The sequence below is a fragment of the Notamacropus eugenii genome, chromosome 7 (genome assembly GCF_028372415.1).
Source record: "Notamacropus eugenii isolate mMacEug1 chromosome 7, mMacEug1.pri_v2, whole genome shotgun sequence".
NCBI classification, from domain to species: Eukaryota; Metazoa; Chordata; class Mammalia; order Diprotodontia; family Macropodidae; genus Notamacropus; species Notamacropus eugenii.
In genome coordinates, this window is record NC_092878.1 from 31,000,575 (window position 1) to 31,015,297 (window position 14,723).

Genomic DNA, 14,723 nt, shown 5'->3' on the forward strand with positions numbered 1-14,723 from the left:
GTGCGCAAGGCCCGCTGGGAAGTGTAGTTCCGGCCGAATCAACTAGCCGGGAAAGACAATTCCTTCGAGGAAGAGAAAAAGGCACCGGCCAGCGCGAGGGCTTCCTTTTCCCTGCCAATGGAATCCCGGAAGCGTTCACGTAGCTTGGTCGGAGCGACCACGTTCGCTTCTAGTCCACCGAGCTCTCTGGGAGACGTAGTCCAGGCAGCGGCCTTGGCGCACGCGCCCTAAGGTCCTCGGTGTCTCCCGCGCGGACTTCCGGTTTGGGAGCTGGTCTGGGAGGCTGCAGAGCCGGGCCGGGGCCGGAGCGGGAGCGGGTGAGGCCCTCCGGGAGGCGGGGACCGGACTCGGTTCGGGGGGAGCGGTGGGAGGGGGCGGGGGTGGAGAGGAGCGGACAGATGGAGGAGGCAGGCCGGGACAGGGGTGCCTGGGGCTCCCCTCAGCCCAATCAGTGACCGTCTGGAAAGGACGGGACGACGCCAAGAGTGACCCGGCCGGAGGGAGCCGAGACAAAGAGACCGAAGCCCGGGCGCCCTGTCCTTTCCCGAACCCCGATCTCCCTCCCTCCGCCAGGCTCCGGGACACCCCAGGTCCTCTCCGCAGGGTCTTGTCCCCCGTGTAGAAGCGCTCCCCCGTCGGCTGTCACCCCCAGCTCACGGTGACCCCCAGGGCCCACCCGGCCCTCCCCTGTCGTGCCCGTTACGGGCCGGGACCCCGAGGTTCCCCAAACTAGAGGAAAACAAAGACCACACGTTCCTGCATCCATTGTTGCCTGGGGAGGTGGTGAAAGTGGAGCGGAGGGGGCGGGGCAGGCGCGGAGGGCTCTGGGAAGGGCTCGGATCGGGCGGGGGGCGGGCCGTGAGGGCCCCCTGCTGGGTGCCGGGTGCTGGGCCGCTGGCCCCTCCCGCCGCCTGGCAGCCGTTAGGATCCAGACCCCCCGGTGCTGTGGAGGTGCGGTCAGTACACGCGGTTCGCTGCTTCAGGCCGCAGAGGCAGCTTTGGGGCAGCCCCGCTCCCGTCCCTAACCCTGGCTTCTGCTCCCAGTCCAGCTGGTTCCTGCAGGCTGGCCCTGGGACGGCCTTGGATGAATGGGCGCCCCCTGGGACCCTCCCATTCCTCTCTGCCCAGGGAGAAGCTCCTCCCGCAGGTCCCCAAAGACAGAGAGGAGGCCGGGGGAAGCCCCGGCTGCCACACCTCCGTCTGATGTCAGACTGCCTCCTCTGTGAACGATGGCCAAGTCCGCTCTGAGAGGCGATGTGGGGAACTCGGAGACCTTCCGACAGCGGTTCAGGAGATTCCACTACCAGGAGGTGGCTGGGCCCCGGGAAGCTTTCAGCCAGCTCTGGGAGCTGTGCTGTAGGTGGTTACGGCCAGAGGTTCGGACCAAGGAGCAAATCCTGGAGACCCTGGTGCTGGAGCAATTCCTGACCGTCCTGCCTGGGGAGAGTCAGCCCTGGGTACAGGAGCATCGTCCAGAGAGCGGAGAGGAAGCCGTGACCCTGGTAGAAGATTTGGAGAGAGAACCCAAGAGGCCGGAGTGCCCGGGGAGGAGCGGGGGATTCCGAAAGCAGGGTGAGGGACCACACGACAGGAGAAGTGGGGGTACAACAGGGCCCTTTGGCTCTCTGTACGATGGGTATTATTTCTGCCACGGAAACCAGTGGGTGACCGTTTGGCTGATCCTCCATCTACTATGCCAAAATGTTTCAGCAGTTTCTTGTACCGGGAATAAAAGGAGGGCATTGTTTTGAACTTCTTTACCAAATGTAGCATCTTGATCTCCCCTTTCTCAAGCTCTTTGCTGCCTGGGGAGTGGGATGTGTGGTTCTGCCCCTGTGGGATGATCTCCTTTGATTTCAAGTATTTATCCTTGGAAACCCACCCTACTCTAGCTTGTCATTGAGAACTAACGGGTATTCTGTCTAGGTCGCTGTCCCTGTGAAAGGGCAGGAAGTTCGAGCAGAGAAGGTGACACCTCTAAGATCACCTCTGGAGTTACCAAGTGTTCAGCAGGAAGCAGGGGAGTCCCAGCCCAAGGCTGTGGCCAAGAAAGAATGGGCAAGTTGCCCAGAACTAAGGCCCCAGGAACAACTTAACCTAAAAGAGAAGCTCAGACCTCATCAAAGGACTGGTAAGAGTACAGGTTCATTTAGGGAAAAGAGGGAGACACTTTAGGTTAGAGAGCTGACAATGAATGAGTGGGGCACTCTCAGGAGACTTTGGGATGTTTTAGAATGAAGTAGCCATTAGGGATCGCCAGAAGTTCACCCTCTGCCTCCTTGAATTACCACACTTAACCTACTCACCTCAGTGATCTTTTTTTTTTTTTTTTATAAATTACCCTAAATGTTTTCAAAGGCATTTTTTGCAGAATTTAGCAACTTATTTTCTTTTGTTTCATCTATGTAAAAATAGTATTAATTCACCTTTATCAATATATAATCCTTTTCTGTTTTTTAGGATTTTTTAGGGTTTTTAGGGTTTTCCCCTCCAAGTTGAATTTTTCCTCAAGGTTTCCATTTCCCTGAATCTTTATTTTTGCTACTTTTCTCTGGAACCACCAGTTCCAGTGTTCCACATCTAGTTTGTGAAGCCCAAAATGGACCATATTTTTTTGAGAGTCTGATAAGTACAGGTTTGGCAGAACATCCTAAAGTTCTTATATGTTGTATTCATTCCCTTATATAACTCCCATTGTTGTGCTTAGGTAATAATTTATATCACCTGGTAAATTTTCATGCTGCCTCAATTTTTTGTGTTGTTGCCCTTGTGCCAGTTGGTCATTCTTTACCTTTGAATTATATAGCTTGTTTTTCTTCCTTGTACTCTATTGAACTATATCCTGTTTCTTTTTAATCACCTCTCCAGCTTAAGGCTATTTCAGCATCTCATTCTTTCTCACAGGTTGCTAGCAGATGTTTGCTAGCCACAACCAACTTGGTGTCACTTGTAGGCTTAAAATTGGCGTTCCTTAGACATTTAAGGCACGTATGAAAATATGAAGTAGCATTTTGGTTTATTTGTTGCACTACACAGTTGAAAAATGAATAATTTGACCATCTACTGTGGGTTTTTGTATTGGGTGAGGCACCGTGAAACACAAAGTGTATGTTCACAGTATTTTGCTCTCAAGGAGCTTGTGTTCCAGTTGAAAATCCAAGGTTATATGAAACAGTAGCAAACAATCTGGTTGTTTGCTACTGTATGGTTAAGAGAAGGAAGAGGCTAGAAAAGATAGGAAAAGCTTTCTTGGAATAGGTGGGGCTTTAAGGAGAGTTAATACTAGGCAGAAAGGAGAAATGAAGACATTTCAAGTGAGAGGAACAATAAGAGAGAAGAAACTGAGGCAGGGAAGATCATGCTGTGTTCTTGGAACAGGAAGGAGATTAAATTGCTTTAACTGGAGAAGGAATATTGGAGTAGTAGAAAAATAGGTTGGATTGGTGTGTTTGGGTGAGACTATCTCACTGCTCAGTCTGGTGAAGTGGGATGGATCCCAACCATGGGTGACATTGCCATTCTGCTGACTAGGGAGGGCGTCTCCGACACATGGCTCTGGGCCCCGGGCTACTGGGTGTTCTTGAGTTCTTTCCCTTTGCTGTGGGCCCTAAGGCGCTGCAGTCCATATCTGGGAAAGGAACCTGAGGGAGGGGAGCGGGGCTATTGGGACCTGAGTGAGGGAATGAGCTACAAGTACCCTCTGGCAGCCTTCCTGGCGCTTCTCCCTATGGCCCCTGGCGAACTTCTGCACCCAGCTCCGCTGCTGGCCTGTCCGAAGCTTACACGTTCTCCTCGATTTAAACTGGGGGGACCTCAGGATCCGGTACCCAAACCGAATCATGGACAGTTCCTTATGCACCCGAAGCAGTGATATCCTTTTCCCCACTATGCTGGCTAAGCTGGGGCCTTCCCGGAGTTAGGGACGGCTGCTCCGGCTCCATTATGTTTGGGCCCAGCCCTTGGTAGCAGCTGCAGTAACAACCATTTCCCTTATGGTTCCTCAAGGTGACTAAGGTGGGGCTGCTCTCCACCTGGCCCTCCCTGCTGGCTGTCCTGAGCCTGCCAGGATCCTGGTGGTCAGTCCTCTGCCTGCAGCCATTGGCCTGACCTAACACACTGCCCACTGGCAAGCCAGCTGCTGCCGTGCGGGGCTCTTCCTCTGACTGGCATTCCTGGGCAGCATTCTCAACAGATGCTGCCAGGCTTTCAACGAGGTGCCCCCGGATGTGGGGGCTTACAGTGCCAGGGATTGGGTAGCTATGGGGAGCAGCCAGGCCCGTTTTCTGGCCCCACTTCCTCTGGAGCCGAAGAACCTTCCTCCCACGCTGGAGGGTTTGGTACAGCCTGTGCCAGATCCTCCGGGTCTCCTGCCTGGCGCGTAAAAGGCAGAACTTTTTAAGGCCCTCAAACCCGGCCCTCCACTTCTCTGAGAAGGCTGGCAAGTGGCTGCTTTTGCTGAGCAGAGATCTTTGCTGGCCTTTCATTGCTCTGTGGCATCGTGGGACCTGGACGCCTGATGCTCTGCCCAGGGCCCTGCTGCGTCACCCAGCCCCCGCCCCAGGGCCCCGCTGGCAAAACAAGTCAATTGTTAGGAAGTTCTTCTTTCTATTAAAGTGAAATCTGCTTCCTTGTAATTTTTGTTCATGGTTCCATGTTCTGTTGTCCAGGACCAACTCAGTGTGGTGCAGTAGAAAGAGTCCTGGATGGAGAGTCAGAGGACCTGAGTTCAAATTCCCACCTATGCTATGCATCTCTTGGGGCAAGTAATTTTGCTTCTCTGGGCCTCAGTTTCCTCATCTTTAAAATGAAGGCTCCAAATTGTGGCCCTTTGGAAACTTTCAGAAGTTTAAGGCAACCATTCCTTTGTCTCCTCAATCTTCTCTAGGCTTTACATTCCAGTTCCTTTAATCTTTAGAAGGCATGGTTTCAAGTCTCCTCACTTCCTTGATCAACCCCTTCTTAGGGGCTCAGTGCTTAGAACTGGATGCAATGCTCCATATGTTGTCCGAATCAGCCAGAGAAGGGCAGGGCCACCTACCACCGCCTTGCCTTTGAATATTAATAAAGACCAAAATTGCATTTGATTTTGCTGTTGCATTGCCACATCATACTTATTGACTTGTATGGAGTTTTTGATCCATCAGATCCTCCAGATTTTTTTCACTTTAATTGCTATATATCCACATGTCTCCTGCCCTATACTTGATAGCTGTGTTTTTAAGCCCAAATAGAGGACTTTTATCTTTAATATATTTTTCCACATATACAAAGGTTTTTTTTTTTTAATTAATCTATGATTATATTATAGAGAGGCACTACAATGAAAATCTGACTTTAACACTGGAAGAACCTGAGCTCAAGTCCAGCCTCTGGCCCATATTGGCTGAGTGACCCCTGGAAAGTCATTTAAATCAATGTTCTGGGCAACTCTGAAACTATATATTGGAGAGTATTGACTTGCATCGTTAGAGGGACTTCCTTATCTAGGAGCTCCCTATCCCAATGAAAGCACAGACCTGTACCATATCCCTCTCATGATTATATTTCACCTTGTTAGCTTCAGTTGATCCATACTCATTTGGATCACTGGTCTGTTATTTAGTGTATTAGCTGCTGCTCCTAGCTATGTATCATCTGAAAATTTAAATGCATGCCACCTATATCTTTCTTCCACTAAATCATTGGGAAAATTTTGAATAGATTAGAGCTAGATTAGGATCTAGCTTCATTCCATCATAGCCCTTTTCCCTTCAGTCTGACATCAATCAATCCATTCATCACCACACTTTGGGTCTGGTTAGTCAGCCAGTTCTGAATTCACCTAACTATGCCGTTAGCCAGTCCACATTTTGCCATCTTGCCCAAAAGAGTATTATAAAAGGCTTTGTTAATCAAGATATACTATGTTCAAATCCTTGACAACAAAAAGAAATAAGGTTCTTTTGACTTCCCTTGTTCTTATTACACCCATGCAGGATCACAGTGATCACCTCTTCCCTTTCTAAACACTCACAAACCTTGAATTTTACCAGAATTTGCTGTCAAGCTTAGTAACCTAAAGTTTCAATTGCCTACCATTCCCTTTTTTTGAAAACCACACAGCCCCCTTTCTCCTTGTGACCGATTGATAGTTGGTTTCTCCTTTTTTTGCAGGGGACAATAGACTCCATGATGCTGAGCGCTGTCTTGTACAACATGGTGTTTTGGCTAGCATTGGGATGGACTCTATCATCTGCTCATAGTCCTCGGACTCCAGACCGAGTTTCAGAAGCAGATATTTAGAGGTTGCTCCATGGAGTGATGGAACAGCTGGGCATTGCTAGGCCCCGTGTAGAATATGCGGCTCATCAGGCTATGAATCTTGTGGGTCCACAGAGCATTGAAGGTACTATGTTTTATCCCTTCTTGGTTTTGCTTTGTCTTTTATTAATTGACTTAAAAAAAACCCTATTACATCCTCTTTGGTCCTTTCCCACTATTTCCCTTTTCTAGGCTTTGTATACCCACATGTAAAGGAGGGATTTGCTCCCTATCATAATGTCTTAACTGTAAAATGGGGATAATAATGGCACTTGCTGCACTGGCTTGTTGTGTAGATTAAAAGAGAGAATATTTGTAAAGTGCTTAGCACAGTTGCTGGAACAAAGGAAATGCTTAATAAATGTTTCCTTTCAGTTCTTCTCACCCAGTAATCCAGAAGGCTATGTTTGGGATTGACTAAATGCATGCACTTATATCAGTAACTTGGTACTGGTGTTGATTTAGGTATACTTACCCATTTCCATTAGGCTCCTTTGACTGCATTATACTTCAGTAAATATCTGTATCTTTGTAAAAGCAGGAAATGCCTGGTTAGTCACCCCCGCCGTTGTCATGGAGAAAAGGTTCATGTGACTTTCAGAGTTTCCATTAATATCTTGGATCCTAATTATATGTGTACTGATGGAGAGTTAGTAGCTCACCTGGAAATTAAAAATGAGAGTTTATTCAATTTTCTTTTTAACCAGCTTTTCTAAACAGGAAAATAAACTAACAATCTGACATTTTTTACCAGTTTACTCTTCTCCTACCCTTTCTCCAGTTTTATGTCTTGTAATAATTGTTGTTGTTTGACCAAGACAGAGTGATATCTTGACTTTTGGACATAGTAAAGAGCATGCTGTTTCCTAACTCTGTCCTTATTCTGTCAATCAATATTGTACTCACTTCAGTGTCAGAAATTCTGGGTTTGAATCTTGACTCTTCCAGTTGCCAACAATGTTACATAAATTCTCTGAGTCTCAGTTTCTTGATCTGTAAAATGAGATTGGTCATATTTGTACAAGTTACTTGAAAAGATTACTGTTAAAATCCCATGAGTTAGTTTTTGTAAAGGTATCGTTCATCCTTCTTTCTCGAAAAGGACCAAGGAATGACATGACAAGCGTGGTGTCTTGACTTGCATGTAAATTGGATTGAAGTGAGGCAGAGCTTGGCAAAGTCATCAGCTTCACTCTCTCCTCCAGTCCAGAGGCAAACTAAAAGTCAAGATGACTGGAAATACTGTAGTCTCTGCTTTCATGGGGCTTACAGTGTGGCCAATATTAGTTGCCAGGCCAAGCTTCTGTTGCTTGGTAAAGCCCTTTGTCAATGATACAGCACTATAAAAATGTGAACCTATTTTAATTGTAATTGATTAAAGAACCAAGAATCTCATGATTATGTTCCCAACACAAAGCTGTAAAGGGAATTTCTGTAGATGTTAATCTTCCTTTTTCATGAACTACCATTTTTTGGGGGCTGACTTGTAATTTCAGTGGTGTTGGGGGCTACCAATGCAGATTGGCATCTGTTTGTCACAACTTATAGTCTCAGAGAGTTGTCTGAAGAGTTCGTGACTTTACCCAGAGTCACGCAACTCTTAGGTTTCAGAGGCAAGACTTACACCTAGATTGTCTTTTTGTTTTGTTTTCACTTTCCTTTGTATCATTCACTGTTAACACAGTACCTGGCATAGGTCAGGAACTTAATAACTGCTTGTTTACTTCCTGACTCCAAATGCAACTCTCAGTTCACTTCATCATACCACTGTCTAGTGCTATCAAATGCAAAAAGTGTTCCCATGGAAAAATATTCCATTCTGAATTGAGTAAAAACTTGTAGTTAGGTAAAGGTGGTGTCCATGAAACCATCTGGGGTTTTCTTGGCACAGATGCTGGAGTGTGGTTTGCCATTTTCCTTCTCCAGCTCATTTTAAAGAAGAGGAAACCGAGGCAAACAGAGTTAAGTGACTTATCCAGGGTCACACTGGTAGTAAGTGTCTGAGGCTGGATTTGAACTCAGAAGATGAGTCCTCTGTTCACTGTGCCAATTAGCTTCCCAACTAATGTAGTTATACAGCCTGTATTTCACATACACAGAACTCAGAACTCTGTTCTCTTCCTTAAAATCTAAGTTCTTTGAGGGCAATGACTCTTTTGTCCTTTGCATTATCAGCTTTCATACCCTGGGAAGCACTTGATAAATGCTAGTTGATTGATTGACCCACCTTTGCTGAGGGATACTACTTCTTTCAAAAGGCTCACGATTTCTTCACTCCACTAATGTAAATTGCAACTTCTCCATGTCCTAATAGACACTTGTCATGAACTCCTGTGGCTGAAAACACCCATTTTGTGGTGGCCATCCATTAAGACCTTCACCATCAGGTCTACCTCAGGACAGGTTGGCTGGCCTTGTACTAAGCTGACCTGCTGTATGCCTATACAGTCCTATAGAACAACAAGTTATAGAGCTTGGTTTCCTATTATGTCAATGACACAATTTCGTGCATCTCTTTTTCTCAGCCCTGGTTCCATTAAGTATTGATTCTACTTTTGTCTGAACCTTCATCATTATGAATTTATTATATACTACCTTATTACCTCATTGTCCTGGCAAGGGAAGGTCTCCGATGATGTTGGGCAGACCCCTGTGGAGGAGATGTGCTGGGAGGACATGGGCAGTAATCACAGCATGACGAGGTGTGTATTCATTGTAATCTGTACCATTGGAGAGGGTACCCCCATGAATGAGAATCGTGCAGCTCTTCCAGGTGAATGTCAGAGTTGGGGGGAGACCTTCAGAATCCTATAGTCTCGGAAACAAGTCACAGTTCAGATTGCACAGATCTGATAAATATTATATATTTATATTTATATAAATAATATTTAGGTAGTCCTATGCATAAAAAGTATTCTACTCTTTTAAATTTGGGGGAAAAGAAATAAGCATTTAAATAGTACTAAAGTAAAAAGATGAGCGTTTTAAACCTAAACATGTAATTGAAGTTTGAGGCCAGTGATCTCATGCCCATATTGTACAGTTGAGGAAATTGAGACGCAGAGACTTGTCTAAGGTTACACACCTAATAAATAACTGAGTCGGGACTAGAACCTACCTCTTCTGTGGTTGATTCTAGCGTTCTTTCTGTTGCCTGTCATTGTCTGCTCAACTTGTCTAAACCTAAATTCATCATCTTCCTTCACTGCATTAAATCGGTTCCCTTTTCTCCTTATCCAAAGCATCACTGTTCTTGCAGTCTTTGAAGCTTGAAACTTTTGAGTAATTTTGGGAGCTTTTTCTCTTTCATTTCTCACATCCAGTCATTCACTATGTTTTGTCCATTTTTTCCTTTGAGAATAGATTTGTCCCTTCCTCTTCATTCCCAATACCAACACCCATGTCCAAGGAAGGAAGGAAGGAAGGAAGGAAGGAAGGAAGGAAGAAAACAACTTTTTTATTAAGCCCTTACTGTGTGCCAGGCACTGTGTGCTTTGCAAATATTATTTCATTTGATCCTACTAACAATCCTGGAGAAATAGGTCTATTATTATTCCCATTTCACAGTTGAGGAAACTGAGGCAGACAGAGGTTAAGTGATTTGGCCAGGGTTACGCAGCTGGTAAATGTCTGAGATCACATTTGAATTCAAGTCTTCCTGACTCTATCCTCTATCACCTGGCTGCCTCATTATTTCGATTCCTATTACTGTAATGGCCTCCTAATTGGCTTTCCTGCCTCTAGTCTTTTCCCCTGGCTTCTTCCTTCCTCCCTGCCCCCAATCCATTTTACGTACCGTTGCCAGATGAATCCTCTAAAACACTTTGAAGCAAATTACTCCTCACAGAATTGGTGACAGGATCAAATGAAGTGATACTCAAAGCATTTGTAAGCACCAAGACCTACATAAATGTGTGGGATTATTATAATGTCAAGATTATCAACAACCTACAGTGTACCATATCAAAGCTGAATTCCTCTGCCGAGTTTTCTAAGCTCTTCGAGCATCCAGCCTTTCCCTACTTCTTATACTACACAATGCGATCTTGTCACATCACAGTCAATCCATTTTTCATACGCTTATGCTTAGAATTTAAATAATATGTAATTGCTTTATGATAAACGTTTAATGATGTTCATCATGGCATTGTCAGATGAGAATATGCAAATTACAGGGGAAAGTGAAATTGGAACCATTTGGATAACAGTATCCAAATGAACTGACCCTGGCGTCCCTACAAAACTCATCTAAAAATATCCCTGAAACACATAGCTTCAGTGCTGTGCCATATGCCAGGGTCAGTTAATATGCCCAGCTGGAATGTTGTCATTTTTGTTACTTATTCTTCAAAATTCTCTTCCCCACTTAATTTTCTTTCTTCTGACAACATTTTTCTTTCCACTCTGAAAGGAAGAGTAAAGTCACCTTCATTATTGGGTCACTTTATCAAAGTTATGTGATTTTGTGGAAACTCAACAGTTCTCATCAACAGGAAGAAATCTGGGAGAAGCAACATGTGGCAATGGAAAGTTATAGAACCTGAGCTTGAAAGCTTTTGCAGAATGTCTTGTGTAACCTTTGACAAATTATTTAAACTTCTGTACCTCCATTTCTTCAAATGTAAAATGAGGGGATTGGGAGAGAATGCCCAAGGTTCCTTCCATGGTCTTGTTAGGGAAGCTTAGAGAGTTACATATCCTTAAATGACTTGTGTGTGGTCATGTCAAAGGCAGCATACAAACCCAGTTCTTTCTGACTCCTCTATACCAAGGTTCCTTCCATTGCTCCCATCTTCCTCAAAAAACACAATTGATTTAATTCGACATTGTTACAGTTGAGTTCATTCTATTTTTCACAGATGACTGGGGGTAGGAAAAGTGGAATGAAGGGAGTGGACTGCATGGCTCCTCTGGTGCCTTCCAGCCCAAATTCTATGGTCTTCTGAGCAGTGTTTGGTGAGAGGCAAACCATGGCATCGTGAGAAGCTAGTCTTAGAGTCAGGAAGTTCTAGGTTTAAATCCTGATTTTGTCACACATACCCTGGTCTGTGACTGTGTAAATAACAACCTCTCAGTCTCCTCTCAGTATATAAGACTACAAATTGGAGAACATATGCCAGTGTGTACCGGTAGAAGGAGTTTCCTTACTAGGAACTTCCTCTATTCATGAAAGCAATGTTCTGGACCAAAAAAATATTTTAATCTACTACTCTCAAAAAAGAAAATCATGCAGTTCAAGATAGGAAGAAGTCATTTTTCTGCTCAGTTTAAAAAACAAAACTGTCAGTCTATTTCACAGAGAATTTAGAAAATGTCTTATTATGAGCTTAGTGTCATAGAAATGCCCTTTGATCTTGGCCATTTTATGACTGTCATCACCATAGTAACAAGGTATGCTAGTTGCCTTTACCTAGTGGAGCTACGAGAAGATATGGCGGCTTTCCCATTCACTCAGCAAGGAGTCCTCCAGGGTACAGGTGTCTGGAAGAAACCATATTGGTCCTTTTCCTTGTGAATTGTCTCACACAATTCACAAGCTCTGGAGAGCTCTATTTCCACATCAGTCAAAGACTAAGGAATTTCTGTTCCTTGAATGTCTTGTAAGGAACCTCTGTCAAAGTTGGCTGTAAGCCAACCTTCAAAATTACATTTTGTTGGTACAGCCACAGTCAGCTAACATTTATTAAGTACCTACTGTGTGCCAGGCACTAAGCACTGCTTTAACATAAGACACATGGAGTAATGAGTAAAAGGAAACATTCAGTCATATGTTCTAATACCTTGTCAATCACTTCCAGACAGTTTTTGATCTCCAAATGGTTTTCCCTCAATACCCACCACCATTTTCTTTTTTTCAGGCCAACCCTCTTTCCTTCTATACTATACCTTATATTTCTTTAGAGGTTTTCTCCCATGAAATCCAAAGGCATTTGTAGCTATTAATTCATTGATTCTCACAATGTCCATGTCAAGCAGGTGGGAGGTCAATGTCACGCCATATTATTTCCCAAGTTAATGCATTTAAAAGTATATTGTTGTTATTCAGTTGGATGGGATTGTTTCCCCCCCCCCCGAATTCTTCATATTCCTCATTTCTTGTTGATGTTCAGTTGTGTTTGACTGTTCGGGACTCCATTTGGGATTTTTGTGAGAAAGATATTGGAGGAGTTTGCCATTTTCTTCTCCAGCTCATTTTACAGATGAGGAAACAGGATTAAGTAACTTGCCCAGGATCACACTGCTAGTGTCTGAGGCCAGATTTGAACTCAGGGAGATGAGTCTTCGTGACTCCAGGACCAACACTACCCACTGCATCACCTAGTTTCACTGTAGGGCATATATACCAAAGGGAGGTAAATTAAGTCAAACAAAAAAAATCAATAAGGATTTAGTAAGTGCTTATTATCTGCTGGGGATACAAAGAAAGGCAAAAAGTAGTCTCCGCTATTGAGTAGTACATAGCCTAGTGGAGGAAACAATATACAAACAACTGTCTACAAGTAAATAAATATGATAAATTGTAGGTAATCTCAGAAGGAAGGCGCTGGTAACAAGGGAGCCGGGCAAAGGCTTCTTGCAGAAAGTTGAGACTTGAAGGAAGTGGGGGATGCTGGGAGGCAGAGAAAGGGAAGGAGTCATGGGGGACAGCCAGGGAAGGTGCATGGAGCTGGGAGGTGGAGTGTTTTGTTAAAAAAAACCCACAAAACCTCAGCAAGATGGGCATTGTCCTTGAACTGTAGGACAGATGGAGAGAAGGAGACTAGAAAGACAGGAAAGGGCCAGGTTATGAAAAATGCTTTCTTTATGGTCCATTAAATTTGCTATTTCTTAAAAAAAAGTTTTTATTGAGGTCTTTTTCTACCACATCACCATGGTTTCCCCTAGTATCCTTTCCCCTCTCCCTTCCAGAGGAACAAAGGAAGGAAATATGCTGGGGTTTTTGAATATAATAAAGAAAATAACCAAAAAAAAAATCAACGTAACAGATCAATACCTTGAAAAAGTCTGAAAATGTGCAACATACAGTTCTTATGTACCTCTATGGCCAAGATCAAAAAACATTTCTGTTACACTAAGGATTTGGATTAGATGACTTCTGGGCTCTCTGAGCCTATGAACCTCTCCAGACTTGGTCCTGGCCTTCAAATGACAGATGTGTAGTCATATCTGCTAGATTTCTTTTTTAAGGACCATACCTTAAACCCAAATCACTCTGGCTCTCATTAACTGTCCCACCATAGGTTCCAGCTCAAGTCTCATTTGGTCTTTGGGCTCTGATGGCTCTGAGTGAGTATAAATTGCAATGGTCTCTGTTTTGGCCAGAAACCCTGACAGTCTTCCCCTCCCAAATTGATTTTTTTTGCTTTGGGTAGGTAAAAGTGGCCTTTCTTTGCCTCATTTCTCACCTAGCTTTAATCACTGAATGGATGTTGCTTGAGTCAGAGACCTGGGAAAGACCTTAGCTTAAAAAAGGCCAAGGTCTCCTATTGCATTGGGGCCATCCCTAGTCTTCCTGATCTATATCTTGCCACTTGCACCCAGATGTCTCTGGAGGGGAGAGAGAGGCTGGTTATTTTGTACAGCCCTGCCCCAGTTAACAATTCACTTGCAAGTCATGATGTCATGGTTGTCTTTAAGAATGAAAGACAATCAACCTACTACGTTAAGCTCTGGGAATACAAACACGATGAATGAAATAATCCCTCTTCTCAAAAAGTTTATGCTCTAATGAGAGAGACAACAAATACACACACACATATAGACACATATATACATACATACTGAGAATAATAAAGAGAATGAAAACAAAGTAGTTTAATATAAAGTAGAGAGGGAGGGGTGGTGGTGCTAGAATGTGGAAAGACCATGTAAAAGGTCTTCAGCGATGTCTTGAAGGAAGAGAGGAATTTTGTAATGTAGAGATAAGTAGGTATTATATTCCAGGCATGAAGGATAACCATGAAGGAGAAGGAGATCATTGTGAGGAATAAAGTGGCCTCAATTTTCCAGGCAAAGTATGGGAGGCTTGAGAGAAGAAAAGGTTTGGAATAGCTTCTCTGGAATTGTGAGTTGGGAATTCAGTTAGGAAGGAATTAAATCATAACAGTAGTCAGCATTTATATAACACTTTAAGATGTACAAAGCATGGTAAATATTTCATTCATTTTATCCTCACAAAAACCCTGGGAGGCAATTGTTTGCATTTTACTAAAGACAAAGCAGAGGCAGACAAATTAAGTGACTTACCCAAAGTCTCTGAGCTAATCAGGAAGACTCATTTTCCTGAGTTCAAATATGGCTGTGTGACCCTGGGTAAGTCATTTGATCCTGTTTGCCTTGGTTTCCTCATCTATAAGTGATCTGGAGAAGGAAATGGCAAACCACTCTATTATCTTTGCCAACAAAACCCCAAATGGGGATCA

At 44.2% G+C, this 14,723-nt stretch overlaps 1 protein-coding gene and 1 pseudogene across 1 annotated transcript in view; one reads left to right on the forward strand and one right to left on the reverse strand.

Moving 5' to 3' along the window:
• The first annotated feature begins 249 nt into the window (after nt 1-249).
• The window catches only part of LOC140513808 (uncharacterized), a 66,675-nt gene continuing 52,201 nt past the window's right edge, over nt 250-14,723 (forward strand). Inside the window, 4 exon segments of the mRNA XM_072623805.1 lie at nt 250-317; nt 1,045-1,572; nt 4,668-4,759; nt 6,154-6,385. Coding sequence (XP_072479906.1) covers nt 1,230-1,572; nt 4,668-4,759; nt 6,154-6,385 — 667 coding nt within the window. The 5' untranslated portion in view covers nt 250-317; nt 1,045-1,229.
• Nucleotides 3,000-4,668, reverse strand: LOC140513803 (sentrin-specific protease 5-like; annotated as a pseudogene).